The sequence below is a fragment of the Gouania willdenowi genome, chromosome 19, assembly GCF_900634775.1.
Source record: "Gouania willdenowi chromosome 19, fGouWil2.1, whole genome shotgun sequence".
Taxonomy (NCBI): Eukaryota; Metazoa; Chordata; class Actinopteri; order Blenniiformes; family Gobiesocidae; genus Gouania; species Gouania willdenowi.
Window position 1 is genome coordinate 3,490,851 of NC_041062.1, and position 21,715 is coordinate 3,512,565.

Here is a 21,715-nt window from a genome sequence, read left to right on the forward strand (position 1 = left end):
TATTTGTACTATATGTACATATAATATATTCCTCTACTCCAGGGGTTCTCATCTGGTCTCACCTTGCGACCCACATTTTGCCACGGTCATTAAATCGTGACCCTCTATTTTTTTTTTTTTAATTCAACCAACCAAATGTAGTTTTTCAAAAATAGCTGTTGAAAACACACATATATAATCTTTTTTTCAAAAACATAAATCTATATATTTTCCTGTGCAACATGCATTTCACAGCATGCCTTTCAAAATAAAAGGCAAGTCCAACATGAGAGACAGACATTAGGTTCTTATTTATTTTTGACCAGTTGTCCGCTACCCACCTGGTACAGGTCCGCGACCCACCAGTTGAGAATCACTGCTCTACTCCATGGATCAAACTGGCTTTTGGTTACATGACTCTCCTCCTGAAATCAATAGGTGGTTCTTTTGTTTTGGAAACGTTATGGCCCAACAAGTAGATAAATGCAGGTAGGACATGAACGGACTGATCCTCATGTAAAAGGACAACAGAGCAGTATCATCTAAGAAATAATAAGCAGTTTGAATATTGTCAGCAAATTTAGATTTAGTTTTAGTCTTTTGATTAAAATATAACTTGTAGTTTTAGTCAGATTTAGTCATCAGGACTATTTCAACTATAGATCTGTACATGTTACAGAGCAACAAAGCAATTACGTTTCATTTCAGTTTCATCCCGTCCAAGAAGACATGAGAAAATAATCACATATAACACTTATAACATGGAAGGACAGGAGTGGGAGAACTGTGGTTCGCCACAAGGGCGGCGCCCCGTATTTAGATGAATGGGAGAACAAGATAAGGAGAGGTCAGGGGAAACGGCAGGTTTTAAACTGAATTCCCTGTTAAGGAGGATAGTATAAAACTATGAAAAAACCTCCTTGGCGTACATTCACAAAGCAAAACACAGTCACAAAGAGCTCGAGGTCCCCTTCATCCTCGATAGATATAATGAACCCATGTGACTACCAGGAGGCCCACGTGTGCGTTTGTGTCCAAAGATAATTACGACACTGTAACAGCCCCCGAAAGAAGAATTTGTGTTTTAAAGTTCACGAGGTGTGATTAAACTTCTGTGTAGTCTCATCTAGGCCATATTTTTGTTTCCAGTTGGAATATTAATGATCCCTTTGTTGGGAACTTGTGTTATGTGTGTCTCCGCTATACTGCTTTGCTATTGTATAAACAGCAGCCCCCCCACCCCACCCCACCCCCCCTTCCTGGTCCTCATCACTACTTTAAACCTCAGACAATATTTAACTCCATTTATCATTGCTGGGCTCCTTTGGGGAAGACTTCAATAAATTCATCATTTTAGGATTTGAAGCAATAGCTGATTAAGGTAAGAATGACTTCACTTCACTTAAGAAAATAACACATTTTCAGCTTTTTTTTCTTTGACTTTAAACACAAGGTTAAAGTTAAAGTTAAGCATTAGAAGTATGTTATAACTCAAAAACTTTAAAAAGCAGCAGCAAAGGTGATTCATTTTCAGACATTATGATTGATGAATAATGATAATGTCCTCTTTTTGAAGATGTATTATATCATTTCCCTTCTGTTGAGCTTCAGTTTGGCCGCTTTGGTGCAAAGTTGTGAGTAAAATGCATTATTTTTTTTAATCTATCTAATTGTTCCCATGTTATAAATTGTGTGTGGGGTACTTTTGCAGTTCACTACACCTTTTGCTGTATTTCTCTTTCAGCCTCAGACAGTGAATGGTGCTACAGTGACTGCAGTGAGTCAACAGATGCTGTTTTCTTACTTTTTCCCGCGGTTTAAATCAAACAAATGTGTGACTTTTAAGCGATGCGTCTGCGTTTTTTGTTCTGTCTACCTTTACAGGCCAAACTCCGGAGCACTGGAAGGACATTGATGGCTCGTTTTGTGGAGGAACCAAACAGTCGCCTATTGACATTGACACCAGTAAGGTGGAGATGGACCCTGACCTGCACAACTTCACGTTTGTCAACTTCTCTTCTCGACACGTTGTTAAGTCTGGGGTCAACAATGGACATACAGGTAAATGTAGACCTTAATGTTAATCAGAGATCTGTTTGACAAAGATTCTATTACAGTGATTTTTTAGATCGATTTTGAGTACTAAGTTTAACAAATTTTAATTTAGCAACGCATTGATACAACACATATAGAGGAGTCCCACCTACACCTGTAGAATCGAGGTCTGCAACCTGCGGCTCTGGATCCTCATGTGGCTCTTTGGCTCTTTTGCAATGGCTCCCTATAGGTATAAAAAAATTATGACAATAATGAATATTTATCTTCCTACAGAGGGAATTAATGATAAATGCTATCAAATAAAGTCATGATATAACAATTTGTCAACCTAAAAATAAATTGCATTGTTCAATAACTTCCTACTTCACCTTAAAATTTAAATCCCTGGTAAAATAACTGAACCAACAAAAGACTATTCTGGAAGAAAATAGAGATTTTATTTGTGTGGGAAAATATTTAATTAACGGCTTCATTTGTTGCAAGAAATTCACAATTAGAGTGTGTTGACCGACATGAACATGTGTTACCAAATGCAAGTAATTTTTGTAGCCCTACAAATAATAACTAAAAAACATTGAAAAGCTTTTTTTGGGCTCCGGAAGGACTTTAATTCAGGTGGGATGAGGCAAAATGGCTCCTTTGAGAATAAAGGTTGCAGAAAAACACTCATTTCTATCTTTTCTGCCAAACTTTAGTGAAATTTATACTTGAGGAGGGTGCTGTTGAAATCAGTGGAGGTGGACTGAATGGGACATACACAGCCCTACAGTTGCACTTTCACTGGGGGCAAACGGAACACCATGCGGGCTCTGAGCACACGATCAATGGACACAGATACCCGATGGAGGTACCACCCCGTGTTTTAGTTATGTATTTATACAGTACATTTTTATTTACAAATGATGTGCTTTATATATATTTGTTATTTCTTGCAGATGCACATCGTCACAGTGAGGAAAGGCCTGAGTGTGGAACAAGCCTTAAATCATTCAGAAGGAATCGCAGCCTTTGGATTTTTTATTACAGTAGGTCCAACTCTGCACAGTGATTGTTCTGAGACTTTTGATTCAGATGTATTGATCACGTCGTTTTTTTAAATTTTAAGAATTAAGCTAAGCACACAATTTTCAGCACTACAGCATTATTTATACAATAATAATAATAATACTCCTCCATGAACCGCCACCTTAACGTGGTGGAGGGGTTTGAGTACCCGAATGATCCTGGGAGCTATGTTGTCGGGGGCTTAATGCCCCTGGTAGGGTCTCCCAAGGCAAACAGGTCCCAGGTGACGGGTCCGACTAAGAGCGGTTCAATAGCCATATATGTATAATAAAAAACAAAGGCAGTTCACGTCGCCCGGATTGGCGCTACCGGGGCCCCACCTTGGAGCCAGGCCCGGGGTTGGGGCTCGAGTGCGAGCGCCTGGTGGCCGGGGCTTTGCCCACGGGCCCCGGCCGGGCAGAGCCCGAAAGGACGACGTGGGCCCGCCCTCCCGTAGGCCCACCACCCGCAGGAGGGATCATATAAGGCCGGTGCAGTGTGGATCGGGCAGTCGTCCAGGGCGGGGGCCTTGGCGATCTGATCCCCGGCTACAGAAACTAGCGTTAGGGACGTGGAATGTCACCTCTCTGGCGGGGAAGGAGCCTGAGCTTGTGTGCGAGGTGGAGAAGTTCGGACTAGATATAGTCGGTCTCACCTCGACACATAACAAGGGCTCTGGAACCAGCCTTCTCGATAGGGGTTGGACTCTCTTCTACTCTGGAGTCGCCAATGGTGAGAGGCGCCGGGCCGGGGTGGCTATACTTCTTGCCCCCCGACTTAGTGCCTGTACGTTGGAGTTTACCCCGGTAGACGAGAGGGTAGCCTCCCTCCGCCTTCGGGTGGGGGGACGGATCCTGACTGTTGTTTGTGCCTATGGGCCAAACAGCAGCTCGGAGTATCCACCCTTCTTGGATTCCTTAGAGGGAGTACTGGAGAGTGCTCCTTCTGGGGATTCCCTCGTTCTGCTGGGGGACTTCAACGCTCACGTTGGCAGCGACAGTGAGACCTGGAGGGGCGTGATTGGGAGGAACGGCCCCCCTGATCGGAACCCGAGCGGTGTTTTGTTGTTGGACTTCTGTGCTCGTCACAGATTGTCCATAACAAACACCATGTTCAAGCATAAGGGTGTCCATATGTGCACTTGGCACCAGGACACCCTAGGCCGCAGTTCGATGATCGACTTCGTAGTCGTGTCATCGGACTTGCGGCCGCATGTCTTGGACACTCGGGTAAAGAGAGGGGCGGAGCTGTCAACTGATCACCACCTGGTGGTGAGTTGGCTCCGATGGCGGGGGAGGATGCCGGTTAGACCTGGCAGACCCAAACGTATAGTGAGGGTCTGCTGGGAACGCCTGGCAGAGTCTCCCGTCAGAAGGAGCTTCAACTCCCACCTCCGGGAAAACTTCAACCATGTCTCGGAGGAGGCGGGGGACATTGAGTCCGAGTGGGCCATGTTCCGTGCCTCTGTTGCTGAGGCGGCTGATCGGTGCTGTGGTCGCAAGGTAGTCGGTGCCTGTCGTGGCGGCAATACCCGAACCCGTTGGTGGACACCGGGGGTGAGGGATGCCGTCAAGCTGAAGAAGGAGTCCTACCGGGCCTTTTTGGCCTGTGGGACTCCGGAGGCAGCAGACAGGTACCGACGGGCCAAGCGAAGTGCAGCCACGGCGGTCGCTGAGGCAAAAGCCCGGACATGGGAGGAGTTTGGTGAGGCCATGGAGAACGACTTCCGGACGGCTTCGAAGAGATTCTGGACCACTATCCGGCGTCTCAGGAGGGGGAAGCAGTGCACCGTCAACACTATGTATGGTGCGGATGGTGCGCTGCTGACTTCGACTCGAGACGTTGTGGATCGGTGGGGGGAATACTTCGAAGACCTCCTCAATCCCACCGACACGCCTTCCAATCAGGAAGCAGGGCCCAGGGACCCGAGAGTGGGCTCTCCTATCTCTGGGGCTGAGGTTGCCGAGGTGGTTAAAAAGCTCCTCGGTGGCAGGGCTCCGGGGGTGGATGAGATCCGCCCGGAGTTTCTCAAGGCCCTGGATGTTGTGGGGCTGTCATGGCTGACACGACTCTGCAACATCGCGTGGACATCGGGGGCAGTGCCTCTGGATTGGCAGACAGGGGTGGTGGTCCCCCTTTTTAAGAAGGGGGACCGGAGGGTGTGTTCCAATTATAGAGGGATCACACTTCTCAGCCTCCCCGGTAAGGTCTATTCAGGGGTACTGGAGAGGAGGGTCCGCCGGATAGTTGAACCTCGGATTCAGGAGGAGCAATGTGGTTTTCGTCCTGGCCGTGGAACTGTGGACCAGCTCTACACCCTCAGCAGGGTCCTTGAGGGGTCATGGGAATTCGCCCAACCAGTCCACATGTGTTTTGTGGACCTGGAAAAGGCATTTGACCGTGTCCCTCGGGGATTCCTGTGGGGGGTCCTCCGGGAGTATGGGGTATCGAACCTCCTGATAGGAGCTGTTCGTTCCCTGTATGACCGGAGTCAGAGTCTGGTCCGCATTGCCGGCAGTAAGTCGAAATCGTTTCCGGTGAGGGTTGGACTCCGCCAGGGCTGCCCTTTGTCACCGATTCTGTTCATAACTTTTATGGACAGAATTTCTAGGCGCAGTCAGGGCGTTGAGGGGGTCCGGTTCGGGGGCCTCAGTATTGCATCACTGCTTTTTGCAGATGATGTGGTCCTGTTGGCTCCAACATACCGTGACCTTCAACTCTCACTGGATCGGTTCGCAGCCGAGTGTGAAGCGGCCGGAATGAGAATCAGCACCTCCAAATCCGAGTCCATGGTTCTCGACCGGAAAAAGGTGGAGTGCCTTCTCCGGGTTGGAGATGAGGTTCTGCCCCAGGTGGAGGAGTTTAAGTACCTCGGGGTCTTGTTCACGAGTGAGGGAAGGATGGAGCGAGAGATCGACAGGCGGATTGGTGCGGCGTCTGCAGTGATGCGGAGTCTGCACCAGTCCGTCATTGTAAAGAGGGAGCTGAGCCAAAAAGCGAAGCTCTCTATTTACAGGTCGGTCTACGTTCCAACCCTCACCTATGGTCATGAACTTTGGGTCATGACCGAAAGAACAAGATCACGGGTACAAGCGGCCGAAATGAGTTTCCTCCGTAGGGTGGCTGGGCTCTCCCTTAGAGATAGGGTGAGAAGCTCAGTCATTCGGGAGGGGCTCAAAGTAGAGTCGCTGCTCCTCCGCATCGAGAAGAGCCAGATGAGGTGGCTCGGGCACCTAATTAGGATGCCCCCTGAACGCCTCCCTAGTGAGGCGTTCAGGGCACGTCCCTCCGGAAGGAGGCCCCGGGGAAGACCCAGGACACGCTGGAGAGACTATGTCTCTCGGCTGGCCTGGGAACGTCTCGGGGTCCCCCCGGAAGAGCTGGAGGAAGTGGCCGGGGAGAGGGAAGTCTGGGCCTCCCTACTGAGGATGCTGCCCCCGCGACCCGGAAACGGCTAAGCGGGAGAAGATGGATGGATGGATGGATAATAATAATAATAAAGAATAAAGTATCCAATCAAGGCTATTTTCGGTACAGATATAAAGTCTTAAATATCAGGATGGCATGTGTTTTCACTGAGGAACACCCACACACATTTCAACCCTACAAAAGAACACAAATCCAAATATAGTCTTATTATGTGCTTTGTTTCCAATATACTGTACAAGCAAACAAGTGTACTGTATACATTTCCTATACGGCCACCTATTTATGTTTAGCCCTTATCCATTTACCGTACCAACACAAAATGTGTCGGTGGTACAACTTTATGGCATATTTAAACTACATTATCTAAATTATGAGTAACCCTTATGTCTTTCTCTTACAGGGGACAGAACATGGAGATATGTTGGGACATTGGAGCACACTCACTTCTCATCTGACTAAAGTTGGAAGTAAGTAAACATGACTGGTTTGGTCCAGGTTCCCTCATGGGTATACAGTACGTGATCTACAGCACAAAGAGTCACCAGTTATCCAAACTGTGACCTTCTTTTAATAAAAGTCCTCTTAGTGCCATCCCATGTTTCTACAAGTTTGGCCTAAAAGCTTCTAAATGTACATATTAGAAGATTTCTGCTTGAGAAAATGCCTTAATTTTCACCAAATTCATATTTAGAGCGTAGACATATGACACAGTATTGTTTCCAGTGACGTGCCGTGGGCACTAGGGTTGGGTAGGCAGGGCGTTGCAAATCGAGACCACCAATGTCGACACCAATGACAATTCCAAAGGTTTTCGCTGGCACGTGTTAATCTAACAAAATCAAGGTCGTAAAACACCATTAAAGAAACATAAACAATTATTCAACACAGCCTCTATTCCCTCCCAATAAGATCTATCTCATGACACGGTAGCGCATCCGTTGTTTGTGTTGGAAACACGACAACAACAACTCGGACGGTGGTGGTGCCGTGGCCGCCAAACAGTAAACATGGGAAGCGGAACAGCCTCAGTGAGGCACATCCACAAAGCCAATCCTTCCTTTTGTATTGTTCACTGTGGAAAGTACCAACATTTTGCTGACCTTTCTTTTGCTGAAGGTCTGGTAGCTCAGATGTTGATCTCCCATCTTTTAAAAGCTGTCGTTTTTCCTAAAAAGAAAGTTGGGAAAGTTTCTTTCTCGTCTCTCGCGCTGTTATCCTTCCTGTAGTGTTATAATTCCACCCACTAGCTAGAGAACGTAGCAGCGGCCATGCTACGTCCAAAGGCAGCGTAGCGATCTGGCTTTTTACTTAAATGGGTTTTATATTGGGGGAACCGACTGCGTATGCACAGAATGCTGACACTTTCAAACTTATAGGTACTGTAGGCTATTGGAAATTGAAAAATAAATTATAACTATATTACAATTAAAACAAATGATCAAAATGAACATTTCATTTATTTCAATTCACCCTTGGGTAGGCACTGCCTGACTGCACGTCACTGATTGTTTCATAATGTGTGCTTTCAAACCTATGAAAAAAAAACTTTTTTCTCGTTTAGTGTTTTTTTTTTACTAATAAACACAAATAAAGATGTAAAATAATTAATTTACTGTACACGTTCCACACCAGGACCACGTAGATCAGTGTTTCCCAAACTTTTCACAGTCCCGTACCCCTTCAGACAACCTGAAGCCATGTACCCCCTACTGCTGCACACTTTAAAAACATAGTAATGTAATGCAGGGTTTTTCAACCTTGGGGTCGTGACCCCAGGTGCTGTCGCCTGGAATTCAATAGGGTCCCTATTATATAATAATTAAAAAAAATACTAATTAAAATTTTTTTTTTTTTCAAATGTTTTAATTCTAATCCTTGCAACAACAAAAATTATCAAAGTTAATTCTAGAAAGAAAAAATGACTCGGAGACATTAAAAATTTGTGATATTAAGATGGGGTCACGACCCAAAAAAGTTGGGAACCACTGACGTGATATATCACATACAATGTAGCCCTACGGTTAAATTTGTCTCTGAATTTTACTTTATCCTGTCAAGGAACAATATATAACAATAATAAAAAAAGAATCATAATCGGTAACCATGGTAGTCGGCTAATGTGTAATTACTACGGAGGTCAATTTATATTCTAGTTTCCAATTTAATTTTTTATTCATGTACCCCCATGATAATTTGTGTACCCCTGGGGTTACCTGTACCCCACTTTGGGAACCTGGGACGTCATTAAAAGCTTTGTTTGTTTATTTTCATTTGTCATGTTATTTCTTTAATAGAGGAAGCTGTCGAATTAAACCTCAACATCTCTATTGACGATCTGACAGCGAATGTGGACCGCACAAAATTTTACCGCTACAGGGGGTCCCTAACCACTCCGAACTGTAATGAGGTGCTGGTATGGACGGTTTTCCAACAGCCAATTGAAATCGACAAAAACCTGGTGAGTTAATTAGAGGCTCAGCAGCCCCTGCATGTTCTTCTTCTTCTTTCAAAGAAATTATACTTATCAACAATCAACACATTTTGCACATAGATCCAGTCCCATGCCTCAGCTGTAAAAACAGGCCAATAGTCCTAAAGGTGGTGCTACAGCAAGCCTTTTCAACATTTTGAAAATTCATAACAAATCAAGCATATATGCTACAGATTTGCAACTTCAACCAAAATGTAGCCCCAAATCAAAAGAAACCTTTGTACAAAATAAACCATATTAAAACGTATTTAACCTCTCCTCCGACACTTTTTCCTCATTTGACACCAAATTTGCTCGAGCACATCTCTGGTAGATGATTTTTGGAAAATATCAGAACTTTTTTTCAACTAATTGGAATTTCGATCTCATGCAAATTGCAAACAATTGGAGTTAATGCAAAAATGGCATTTTTACACATCAGTATTTCACTTATGGAGCCAATAAATCACTGTTTAAAACAAATGACAAGTCTGTATGCTGGTTTTTTTTTACTTTTATTTTGTTTTTTTGAACAGCTGTACAAAATCTTTGATAGCTACTGTCTTGTTTTGCCTTAAATTGCCTGGCCCTGACCGTTGCTGTGCAGCAGCTATAATTCCTATTAAAGTTTCGGTTTCAAACCAACTAGCTAGATGTTTTGGAGTGTTTACATCATGGATGTGTTTAAAATGTAAACCTGCTAAAGGACTAAATGACCTGTGGCAGCGTCACGTACTGTCCATACACATGATGGGTCATACTGGTACAGATACATGCAGGCATCGCTCAACAACCCTGTTGCCTTCGTTTCTTTTGTTGATGCTGAAGCGTCAGAGTCACTGGAGAGGACAAAGGAGTGTTATTTACTTCTTTAACATGCCAGTCTGACAGCTGATGACTGTTCACATGTTTCCACCCATGGTTGAATCTCTCAACCTGAGAAAACATAAAGAGACAAACCATGACAGTCAAATTACGTTTAGTGACAATGACAATCTTGGCACATATACTGGCACATATACTGGCACTTACGTATAAGATGGTTGGAATTATTTGAAGAATTTGTTTGCATGTGAAAACCTAATTAATTCTATCTGTGTAACGCTAGCCCGAGGCTCCAACGGATGAAACACCAGCCTTTGAGTTATGCTTTTAATATTATGAGAAGGAAGGAAGGAAGGAATGTGTGAGTCCAGGTGTATGAAATGGAATGCACACTGAGCAGGAATGCAAATGGCCTACTTGCATTGTGAAATAGTCGTCATGAGATGTGTACATTCCCTGTGGCCACCTTTGAAACCTAGGGATGTGTGTTTTCTGTATTTAAATCCACCTACAGCGGTTTTGTGGCAGCACTGATTAACAGCAATAAATCTGTAATATTTTCCCCCAGATTCAGATGTTTCCTGATAAAGCAGGCTATTCCAATACCTTTCGACCTACAGAACATCTCAATGCACGTAAAGTGTATTCCTCTCCTGCAACATCTCCTTCCAGTGAGTCCGCACAACTGTTGCTGTCGTAATCATAAATAAATTGTAATTGAGGTTAGGTTAATTGACTTTTTAATTGTAATTGCCATGAAATGTTTTCAAAAATTGTCAATTATAATTAAACGCTAAATTGGGAAACCATGTTACAGTTCTATATACAGTTCTACACATATGTAGTTAACAATTATTAAAATATGTCTCATATCAAGCTTTTCCACATTTTACCATTTAAAAAAAATCAAACAAAAACATTAAAACCTATATATTCATTGATTAGGAAGCCTAACAATGAAACCAATAGATAGGAAATAAATAGGATGATAGATATTTGTTTTTAGTGTATTTTACAGCTGATTTAGGACCTGTTAGCATTAGAGATGCTAACAGAAAGCTAACACAAGAGAGAGGTTAACTTTTATTTAGTTATTCATTTCAGGCTCAGTAATTGTGATTATTATTAATTGAACTTTAGGAATTGAGAATGTAATTGTAATTGACTTTCTGTGGATAAAAATATAATTGTAATTCAATTGTAATTGGAAAAAATGCTGGTCCCTGTAATCGTAATTGAATTGTAATTGAACATGGATAATTGACCCCAACTCTGCTAAACTCCAACCAATCTTAAACCTTGAATCCATGGACACTTTAGGAACAGAGGTGGGACGATATATAGATTTCCCGATACGATACAATAGACAATGATAACCTCACGATAACAGCACAATACAATGTTTTTGGAAAAAGAAAAAGGCAAAATAAATAAATAAATGAATTAATATATACAGTTGGAAAAACATCCATGCTTTTATTTAACTTTCACACTCGACAATATTTTCCCCCACCTTTATTATTTAGTAACACATCAGAGGTTTTGTGATCCAGTAGGCTGCTTAAATACTGTACTTATATAAGCTTTATTGTTTGTATCAAGGACATTTATTTGATTTTCTTTCTTTTTTTTTAAGTTTTTTTTTTAGTATTCTGAAAAAACAAGATTTTTACCATAATATTTTAAAAGTAATGCTTCTTTACTTACTGTAATCTTTGCTCTATTTTACATTGGTGATTTATTAAAGTCGAGGTCATCATTGATTTCACCTTTAGCGCTGCTTTTGCCACCTAAACAGTCGCGATCTTTGAAACTTCCAAAGGTTTGCAGCTTGAAGCGAGACTTTTGTACACATCTATCAAGTACTGCAAAAAAAAAAACCCAAACAAAATCATGACTCATCGAGTGGGTTATGTTCTTGTTCCATGACCCACATGTTCATTCCTGGAACTTTAGAGACACAATGCTCCCTCCCTGCCCCACCAACATGAGCCCTGATACTTATCACTGTTGTATTGTAATGTTGTGTTTCTATTTTTGTATGGGTCACTCACTGTTGTATATTTGTTTTGTTTTTTCTTCAGGTGAACATTGGTGTTATGACTCACACTGCCGTACGTTTGCTAACACAATGCATGACTTATGGTAGAGAAATCAGGACTTAAAAAAAGAAATAAAAAAGAGACTTGATATTTTTGCAGAGTACAGTCCTTCTCACTGGTATCTAATGCCTGGCTCCAAATGTGGAGGTGATCGTCAGTCGCCCGTAAACATTGACACACAGAGGGCGGAGACAAACGACAAACTGACCGAGTTCAAATTCACCAATTTTGACAACAAGCACGCCATTAAATACATGACCAACACAGGCCACACAGGTAAGGGAGTCTTTCAATTTAAAACCAATCATAATTTCATTATCTCAAAATAAAACAAATGTCTGTGGTTGTGCTAGTATTTCCGAGCTAAATTTACTACTTGTAGGTTAAAAAAAAAAAAGAAAACACACAATTTGTGTAATTTCAGTCATTTGTAGACGTGTGCACGTGTGTTTGTTTGTACTCATTATTGCAGTAAAGTGTGTGTTGGAGGACAACATGGTGGAGGTCTCAGGTGGAGGTTTGGGGTACGTTTACACCACCCTTCAGTTCCACTTCCATTGGGGAAGCCATTCCTCCGGTGGCTCAGAGCACACAATGGACTCTGTCAGATATCCAATGGAGGTGCAGGCACACAGCACATGTAAAGTATTATGTTCCAAAGCTGCATGTATGTCATTTACCTCCTATTGGTGTCTAGATGCACATTGTGAACATGAGGAAGGATTTAAATCTGACGCAGGCGATAAACACCCCCAATGGCCTGGCAGTACTGGGATTCTTTATTGAGGTAAAAAGGCATTTCTTCAGATGTTTCTCCTCAATAAAATTATATATTTTACATTAAAAGTGTGTTGAAAACTCTTTTACACCATTTTTAAAAATAATTAAATTGTTAATAGAATAATTTACATTATTGTTCATTTGTACATTTCTAGGTCAATGCTTTTTTAAGATAAATGAAAAAAAAAAAAACAAAAAAAAAAAACTGACTTTACAACATTAAAGTTACAAGTTACTTTCACCCCCATGTTTATTCTTGGTAATAAATCTTTACCAGGCTGAGCGTAAAAGTAAAAACAGCGGTGGATCATCCGAACATGAATCAGTGAGTATTTCTTTCCTCTTCTATTGTAGCTCATATGTATAACACTGTGAGAAACTAACTTTTCTCATTTTTTTTATTTGAACAGACACATCCCACTCCCAGTTCATCGTCTACTGTGAACGCTTGGGAAAGACTGAGCAGTTATCTTCCTTATATCAACAACATCAGTGAGCACATGCACTCTGTATTTACTATGAAACTAAAACTGTTGAGCGTGAAATCGATTCATTCTGTTTTTACTCTTTCAGACTCAAAGGTTAATGTCACAAAGGAAATATCTATTGATGACTTACTTGGTGAAGTGGATCGTAAATCCTATTATCGCTACAATGGCTCTTTGACAACCCCCCAGTGCAATGAAGCCGTAGTTTGGACGGTCTTTGAAGACACTGTGAAGATGGATCACAACTGGGTAAGTATCTATCTATCTATCTATCTATCTATCTATCTATCTATCTATCTATCTATCTATCTATCTATCTATCTATCTATCTATCTATCTATCTATCTATCTATCTATCTATCACAATCTCATGGAGGATCAATAAACTGAGGTCATTTGTGATATTAATATCTACTGCCACAATTATTTTAACAATAATTCTTAAAAGGGAAAAATATGTGAGAAATGACTTTATGTAATTTGACCAATTACATTTAGATTTCAATCAATCAATCAATCAATCAATCAATCAATCAATCAATCAATCAATCAATCAATCAATCAATCAATCAATCAATCAATCAATCAATCAAACCATTTATATTAAACTGAACCTTTCTTATAAATTTAATTGTAGTCCAAAGTGCTTCACAAAATTTTGCTAAAGTGATTGACTAAAGGTAAAATGATAAGAAAATAAAAAGGTTTAGAGACTAATGCACGCAGAAGTAATTTAATAAAGTTATTAGTTAAAAATAACAATAAAGCAGAAAAGGGAGGCATTTATGAAATATGAAAGGTTAAAAATGTGTATTAAAAACAGTAAAAGTTTAAAACAAAAATAATAAAATAATAAAAATAAATAAATGAAATTGTTAAAAAATTACAAAACACTACATAAAATCCAGACTGACACCAGGTTTTTAGCTTGCGTTTGAAAATCAAAATATTCTGAGCTCCTCCCCTTGGAATGCTGTTCCATATAAGGCATAAAACTAAGGGAGGAGCCCACAAACTTTTTTGTTTTGCTCTTTGGAATATCTGAAGGTCCGTCTGGAATCATAAACTAAACCCATCTCTGATAGGTAGTCTGGGAAAGATGGTGTAGTGCTTAATAAACTCATAAAAGAATTTCAAAATGAATGCAAAAACTATCAGGCAATATAACTTGTCAGTGTGAACGTGCATTTTTCACATTTGCAAAATAATCATTTTCTTTGTTTCACCACAAAAACATTATTCAACTTTTTTTTTCTTCTTCTTTTGTCCAGATGGAGATGTTTCCAACTCATGCAGGATATCACAACGTGTTCCGACCAACAACACCACTTAACAAGAGAACGATCTTTAAATCATCAGCTGACACTTCGGCTCCTGTTTTCTTTGTGTTGTTGGCGTGTTTTGCTGCTACTTTCATATGATTCATGAAAATATGTGATAACTGCTATGAAAATCCTCCATTGCACTAATGAACTAGTTATGTAAACAATGAGCTTAAATAATATTGTTTGTTTAGTGATACTAATGTTGTATCTTCACTGTTGATATAGGCCTGTGGTAAATAGAGACTGTTGATTCGACTGCAACAAATATCAATTATTTTCTGTATAATAAATCATAAGCATGATCCTGTTTTACTTTTTTGTTTTTTGTTTTAAACTAAGCTCTCCAAATTAAAATAAATGTAACACTCACACGCACACTCAAACAAACACAATTGCTCTTCCACTAATGTTGCAAAGTATGACAGGTATTTTCTCTGCTCTCTGAACAAACGTATGTGTAACAAAACAAAACAAACAATCAAATCTCAGGTCACAAAGTTAATTCTGCAGAAACCCCTGCTGCAAACTGTGTTAGAAACGTGAACGAAAAATGTTAATAAAGAAAATAATAGAAAAAAAAAAAAGTAGCATTGTTGCATTTTAATGGAAAGTTTTCTTGAGCATCCAAGGACTAACCAACATTTGTCTTGTCATGATGCTGCATAGCTTTTAGATATAGGGAATCTAATGTTTTTGTGACTAGTTTCTAATTATGTAAAGCACATTAACTTACTTTATGTATGAATTTGAAATGAGCGATCCAAAATTGTGCCTTGTCATGCTTTGTATATTGTCACGGCAAATTTGCGGTTGACCTCATTTGGAGACATGATTTATTGCTCTGGTTGAGTGATGGAGTCCAGGCGAGGCATTGATGATTTTAGTAAAAAGAAGTAAAAAAGAGTACAAAGATGGACAAAATTAGTGACCGCCCGGGCGGACGTCCGATGATCGAGTGGCACACAGTTCTAACTCATCACGTATATTCCCCCTCAGTCCCCCTCCCTCCTCCCCCCAGGAGATAAAGAAGACAGGGTGGAGGTGATAGAAGAGGGTGAAAAGAGACAGTTTCTTCTTTGGGTCGAAACAACCAGTTCTCTGGTATCTCCTGATTGTCGTGAGTGTTGGAGGTGTGCGTATATGGTGTTTGTGTGTATGAATGGATGTGTATTGGGTGTGTATGTGTGACTATGTGAGTGTGTGTAGGCATGTGACTGTGTGATGCCTCCGTGTCTGAGGGATAAGATGTGTTTTGGGAAGCTGACCTCGAGAAGAGAGCAGAAAACATGAGACAGCAGAAATGAAAAGTCTCAACTTAAAGCCTTAAAAAGAATAAGGTCTATGAGTAAATATGTTAATAAACATAACTAACAATTTTTGCCCCGACAATATCCACTTCTTAAGCTAAGAAAACCTTTGACTTTGGATCAGCTTTTACAGTTCATTAAAACTATGATAAATACTATTTCAGCTGAACTGTTTCATAAAGAAAACTTTTTTTTAAAGCTGCTGGAGACAAAAGAAAAAAAATCAGATAAAGACTGATTGTGTTCGAAATTGCATAACAATCTAATTATGAAAAGATTTAGTATTGCGCGATAAACCCAGATGTATACTATATCGGGTATGCACGGTGGGTACACTAGTCATACCTATCCGCCCCACGATGCATTGCGAGCGGAATGTAAAATGGTCCTGGGACTGGCTTCAAGCTGAAAATCAAACATCATCACCTTTTCAAAACAAAAGCATCTCTTCTTGCTTTCTATTTGTTTTGTTTTTTTAAACGCTTTTGTAAATAGGGCTCTTATTTTGAAGTGAACCAGAAGTTTTGTGATTAGCACAATGCCGGATCTCTGAAAATTGCCAAAATGTCGGCGTAAAATGTGTTTCCATTAGTTTTATAAATCAAATGAGCACATATTGATATTCTACTTGGTCACTTTCTCATTTAAAACGCTTTCAGAACTTTCAAAGGTGGCAAATTAATAATAAGATATTTAGCCTCAGTGTGCTTCAGGTTTTTGCCTTTGTATTTTTGAAATGCATCTTGGGATATTTGGAAGTATACTTCAGCATCCTAATCATAATTATATATAGTAGACTGTATATACTCTTTGAGTGAGTAGCACATTAGTATGTGATTTCCAACAGAGACATAGTATAGTTCACGTAGATCAAGAAATTATACTTTATTTAATCAGGAAAATAAAAATGTAAGGTTGAAACTGCAGCTGAAAAGTTTATGTACATTTTTACTGTTAAGATTCCATTTGCTTTGCACTTTGCATTGTGGGATGTGGAGTCCTGCAGACGCATGCATAGATGTGTTTTGACCTAATTTCTTGTGTTTGCCTCCAAAAACACTGACCGAGTGTGTTCCCAACACATTTCTTGTGTTTTCACAGACTGAAAACTGTGGCAAAACAATGGTGGATGTTTATGTTTGGGCTTAACACGGAAAGACATGACTGCAGACAAGATTTAATGTGATATTACAGGGAGATAACTACAACTAAAATGGTGTCAAGTAACTTTGTTCTCCTTGTCTGCCAAAGAAACACCGGAAGCAGTCGTATGATTTTATTGGTGTTTTTTTAATAATACCTTCAGGCGACCTAAATTAAAGCAGTAAGAGAGCAAAACATGTGTTCAATTCTTATGATCCAACAAGTCTATTGAACCATGTTTTGTAGGAAATAAATAAAATGATAAAAGATTTAATCATACCTGTTGGCAAGGCTAAGGCATTGGCATTTATGCAGATACCAGCTGCATGCGAAAAACAAGCCAAACCACACAAGCAACTCCAGGCCTGAATTAAAAAAAGTTGGACCACACCTGCGTTTAAGAAATAACAAAAGATTGTTTGATGCACATGTGGCAAACTTAGTTTCCTAAACTATCCCGTAACACCCATGTTTACTTCACTTCTATTTTTTCCCATTTATGCATTTGTCATCTTAGGTTGACACGACAACACAAATCTAAGAATTTTGTGGCAAAAATAGTATTACATTAAGATTTGCACAGGAGGATTTAATTAATTAATTCATACATTTTTGTTTGTTTGTGAAGAGTCTAGCTCAAAAATGCCATATGGGACTGACTACGCTTTCTGACTGCTTTCTTTATTCATTTGTTACTTTCAAAAATGGTTTATGAAAGTATATTGCTTGCCATGTTTGTGTACATGATAGTGTTCTCAATTTTTGACAAATCCACTTAACATTTTTCCTGTTAATTGTTTTTTTGGGCACAGATGAGACCATTCAATGTTGGTGGAAGTAGGTTCAAGATCAATATTTTGCAGGATCATGTAAGGCTATGACATGAAACATCTGACCAAACAGGAACTGGATCCCATCCAGATTGCTGAGTCAGCGATTTTTGGGAATTAACATTGGAAAGTCCATTTACGACTTTCAAAAATTCCTAAACAGTTTAAATAAGTTTTGATTTCATTCAAAGTTGGTGGATCGATGTCGGGTTGTGACCTCTATCAAAATGTCAAGTTTCGTACGGATCCGATCCAGAATGTGGATTTGACAGCAGGTTGAAGTTTGCCGATTTTGACATGGAAAACCCCATTTTGCGTTTTTTTTGTCAATATATCTGTCAAGACCATTTTTATTTGGTAGTTGAAGACCTTAGATACATTTAAAATATGACAGCATACTTAGTCAATATTTCACACACAATTAGTGGTTTAACATCATGATTAGAATAGTATATGTCATTTACACGTGTGTGAAACGTTGGATGAACCTATTATATGGCTTTTAATATGAAATTGTAAGAGATTTGTATTTTCTCAAAATGTCTGAAAAATCGAGTGTCAGTGATGGAAAGAGCTAAGAATGAAATTGGACGTTTTCGAAAGTCTGCGCTGCACGAGCGCTTTCATGTATTTGTTTGTCTGTTCGTCAAACGTACTAAATGGATTTTGCCAAAACTTTAACCTAAGCTAGACCTAGCACCTAGCACAGTTTTCTTTTTCTATGCAGTCACACAACACCTCTATGGGACCATAGTCATCAGGGTTCAGTGATAGATATAGTTGTGTGTCATCTGCGTAGCTTTGATAATCAACCTTACAGTTCTGAAAAATTTGTCCTAAAGGAAGCATATAAAGGCTAAACAAAAGGGGTCCAAGAACAGATCCCTGAGGAACCCCACAGGACATTGGTAATCTGTCAGATTCAAAGTTTCCAATGCTTAACTTCGTTCCTCCAAGTGGAACTTAAACCATTGCATTACTATTCAGTTAATGCTAATGCAAGGTAAATGCTAATGCTAGGTTAATGTTAACGTTAGCTTAATGCTAATGCTAGGGTAATGCTAAGTTAATGCTAAAGCTAGGCTAATGCTAATGTTAGGCTAAAGCTAATGCTGGTCAATGTTAATATTAGGCTAATGCTAATGTACGGTCAATGCTAGGTTAATGCTAATGCCAGTTAATGTTAAGTTAATGCTATGTTAAGTATATGCAAACACAAATGTTAATGTTAGGCCTATGTTAGTTAATGTTAATGCTAGTTAATGCTAATGAGAGCCAATGCTTATGTTAATAGGTTAATGCTAATGCTAATGCAGTGCGATGCATGCCAGCACCTGCATCCTCACTTGCATTTTCTTCAGGAAATGCAAATATTCTGATTATTGCAATTCAAGCTATACTAGGAATGGAAGGAACAGAAAAATGGTAATGGAAAACAGTAAATACAGAAACAAACCAACAAAAATTCATACAATTTGGATAACAGAAACACAAAATGATTGTTTTGATTTCCATATTTGACATCTGTAACCTTTCTGTGCAGAGTTTGCATGTTCTCTCGGTGAGTCACAAATGTAAGCTTATAGTTAATTTCCAGTAGGATGAGCCAAAGTGTGATGGTGTTTGCCTTGTGACTAACTGTCATCCTGTTCAGAATGACAACTATTGTTCCAGTTACTATTGTATAGCATCCACTGTCTAACCCTGTTGCCCTCCTTACCATCCTAACAAGCCTTCCACTGTTTGCATGAATGAATTAGGTCGGCAGAGATCACACTCAAGTCTTAATGGAAATGACATATGATACAAATTATAGGCACATGTAATAACCAGACGACCAATAAAAATGCATTGTTTCATTTTTCTTTGATATTCAGTTTCAGCTGTTTAAATATTCGTAGCTGTTAATGACACTGGATCTTGAGCAAATACACACACACACACACACACACGCACATACACAAACACACAGATCTTTTGTAGATTTTTATTTTTCTCCCCTTGGATTTAATGTTTAGTCTTGCTCTTAGTTAAAATGTGTATGTGTGTGTGTGTTTTTCAATGAGAAAAATAGAGAAGACGATTTATCTAATCAACATGTAATATGACAGTTGGTCTTGTAAAGTAGTTATTTTTCTTGTTTTTTATGTGTATAAAACACAAAACATAAACACAAAAATAAAGTAAACCTATGCACTGAATTCAGCAACTTTCAGGAGTACTTTGATACTCCTTTTTTGTCCTTACAGGCTACAAATTACAAAATTCTTTGATTGTAGAAAAAATAGATACTTAGACTTATGGTATTACTTGAGAATTTGTGACAAAGACCTCCCACCATCACCCTTAAGTAAAACTAATGCTTGCTGTTTGTTTTTGGGGTTTTATACACAAAACTAGGTGAGTACACATTTGTGATTGCCATTGTTAGAAAGATTGAGACTTTATTTAAAAAAAAAAAAAAAAAACAGTATGCTTAGTGAGGGCTGGCAATTTATAATTATTTTTTTGCATAATAAAAACATGCAGATTTGTCGTGAAAAGATTGCAGTACATGTTGTAACCATGCCTCAGGGGTCTGGTCTGCTTTTACCAGTCAAACCGGTCTTTCTGTTCCCATCCACTTTATCTTATAATTTATGGTTCCTCTTGAATCCGACCTACTCACATTCCTTGAGTGAAGAGTTGCACTGTCAGCAAAGGATCTATAGGCAAGGCAAGGCAAATTTATTTTAAAGCACATTTCATACACAGGGCCACTCAATGTGCTTTACATGATAAAACATTCAATTGTTTAAAATCAAAATCATCAGTAAAATCAATTAAAATCATCAACAAATACATGACATCAACAACATGACCATAAATCTCTCTCTCAATCATAAGCAGTAGAGAAAAAAAGTGCCTTTAACTTTGATTTAAAAATGTTCACGTGATGCTGACTTCAGCTCTGCAGCAGTTTGTTCCACTTCTTTGCAGCATAACAACTAAACACAGCATCACCATGTTTACTGTGAGCTCTGGGCTCTACTATCTGACCTGTGTCCGTAGATCTGTGAGACCTGCTGGGTTCATACCTGACAAACATCTCACTGATGTATTCTGGACCAAACCCATTCACAGATTTATACACCAGCAGCAGAACGTTATCGTCTATTCTGAGGCTGACTGGGAGCCAGTGTAAAGACTTTAAAACTGGAGTAATGTGCTCTGACCTCTTTGCTCTGGTTCAGACCTGAGAAGCAGCGTTCTGAACCAGCTGTAGATGTTTGATGCTCTTTTGGGGGATTCCTGTCAGAAGACCATTACAATAGTCCAGTCTGCAGGAGATAAAAGCATGGACCAGTTTCTCTTGATCTTTCTGAGTCATTAAACCTTTCACTCTGGAGATGTTCTTTAGGTGGTAGAAGCTGTTTTTGTGATAGATTTGATCTGACTGCTGAATGTAAGATCTGAGTCAATCAGAACACCAAGGTTTTGGACTATACATTTTGTATTTTCCTTTTTTTCTCTCGTAGTGAACAAGTGGTTTGTGGGTTTAAACTCTTTTTATCAGCCGTTGATGAATACAGTATACTACATTGAGTTCCACTTGAACACACCTTGCAGTTTCAGAACAACTCCTTGGTTTAAGGGCCCTTCCTGTGATAAATTGCATTTTTTCCCCCTGTCTGTTAGTGTATAGTCTATCACTGAGTTTCTCTCTCTTGACAGTGTTAACTTAGGTCAGTAAGAAATTGTCATGCAATGCCTGCAGGCCAAATACCTGTCAAACCCTCAAATCAAAAGCAGGGTGGTGTTTACAGTGTTTGAGTTATAGAAAAAAAAAAAAAAAAACCTGGCTGTTATGGTAAACGCTTGCTCACTTCCTGATGCTCGAGGCAAAATACTTACACCCTTCTTAATAGGTGCGCTGTGAATAGAAACCGGTTTAC

The 21,715-nt window shown here is 39.7% G+C and overlaps 1 protein-coding gene across 1 annotated transcript; it reads left to right on the forward strand.

Annotated features, from left to right (window-relative positions):
• Positions 1–1,230: 1,230 nt before the first annotated feature.
• Positions 1,231–14,812, forward strand: LOC114481556 (carbonic anhydrase-like). The gene is made up of 17 exons (XM_028476487.1): positions 1,231–1,360; positions 1,556–1,613; positions 1,724–1,756; positions 1,864–2,040; positions 2,733–2,884; positions 2,973–3,062; positions 6,911–6,977; positions 8,805–8,968; positions 10,374–10,476; positions 11,890–11,919; positions 12,007–12,183; positions 12,380–12,528; positions 12,605–12,694; positions 12,965–13,012; positions 13,098–13,179; positions 13,261–13,424; positions 14,447–14,812. Exons 2-17 carry the CDS (start codon positions 1,556–1,558, stop codon positions 14,594–14,596), a joined length of 1,734 nt encoding a protein of 577 aa, XP_028332288.1. The 5' UTR covers positions 1,231–1,360; the 3' UTR covers positions 14,597–14,812.
• The last annotated feature ends 6,903 nt before the right edge of the window (positions 14,813–21,715 follow it).

Excerpts from the sequence above, each read along its gene's own strand:
- LOC114481556 (XM_028476487.1), top strand. The coding sequence starts at position 1,556 with ATGTATTATATCATTTCCCTTCTGTTGAGCTTCAGTTTGGCCGCTTTG. Across the intron at positions 3,063-6,910 it reads CCTTTGGATTTTTTATTACA|GGGACAGAACATGGAGATAT; the intron begins GTAGGTCCAACT and ends TTTCTCTTACAG. Across the intron at positions 12,529-12,604 it reads CTGTCAGATATCCAATGGAG|ATGCACATTGTGAACATGAG; the intron begins GTGCAGGCACAC and ends ATTGGTGTCTAG.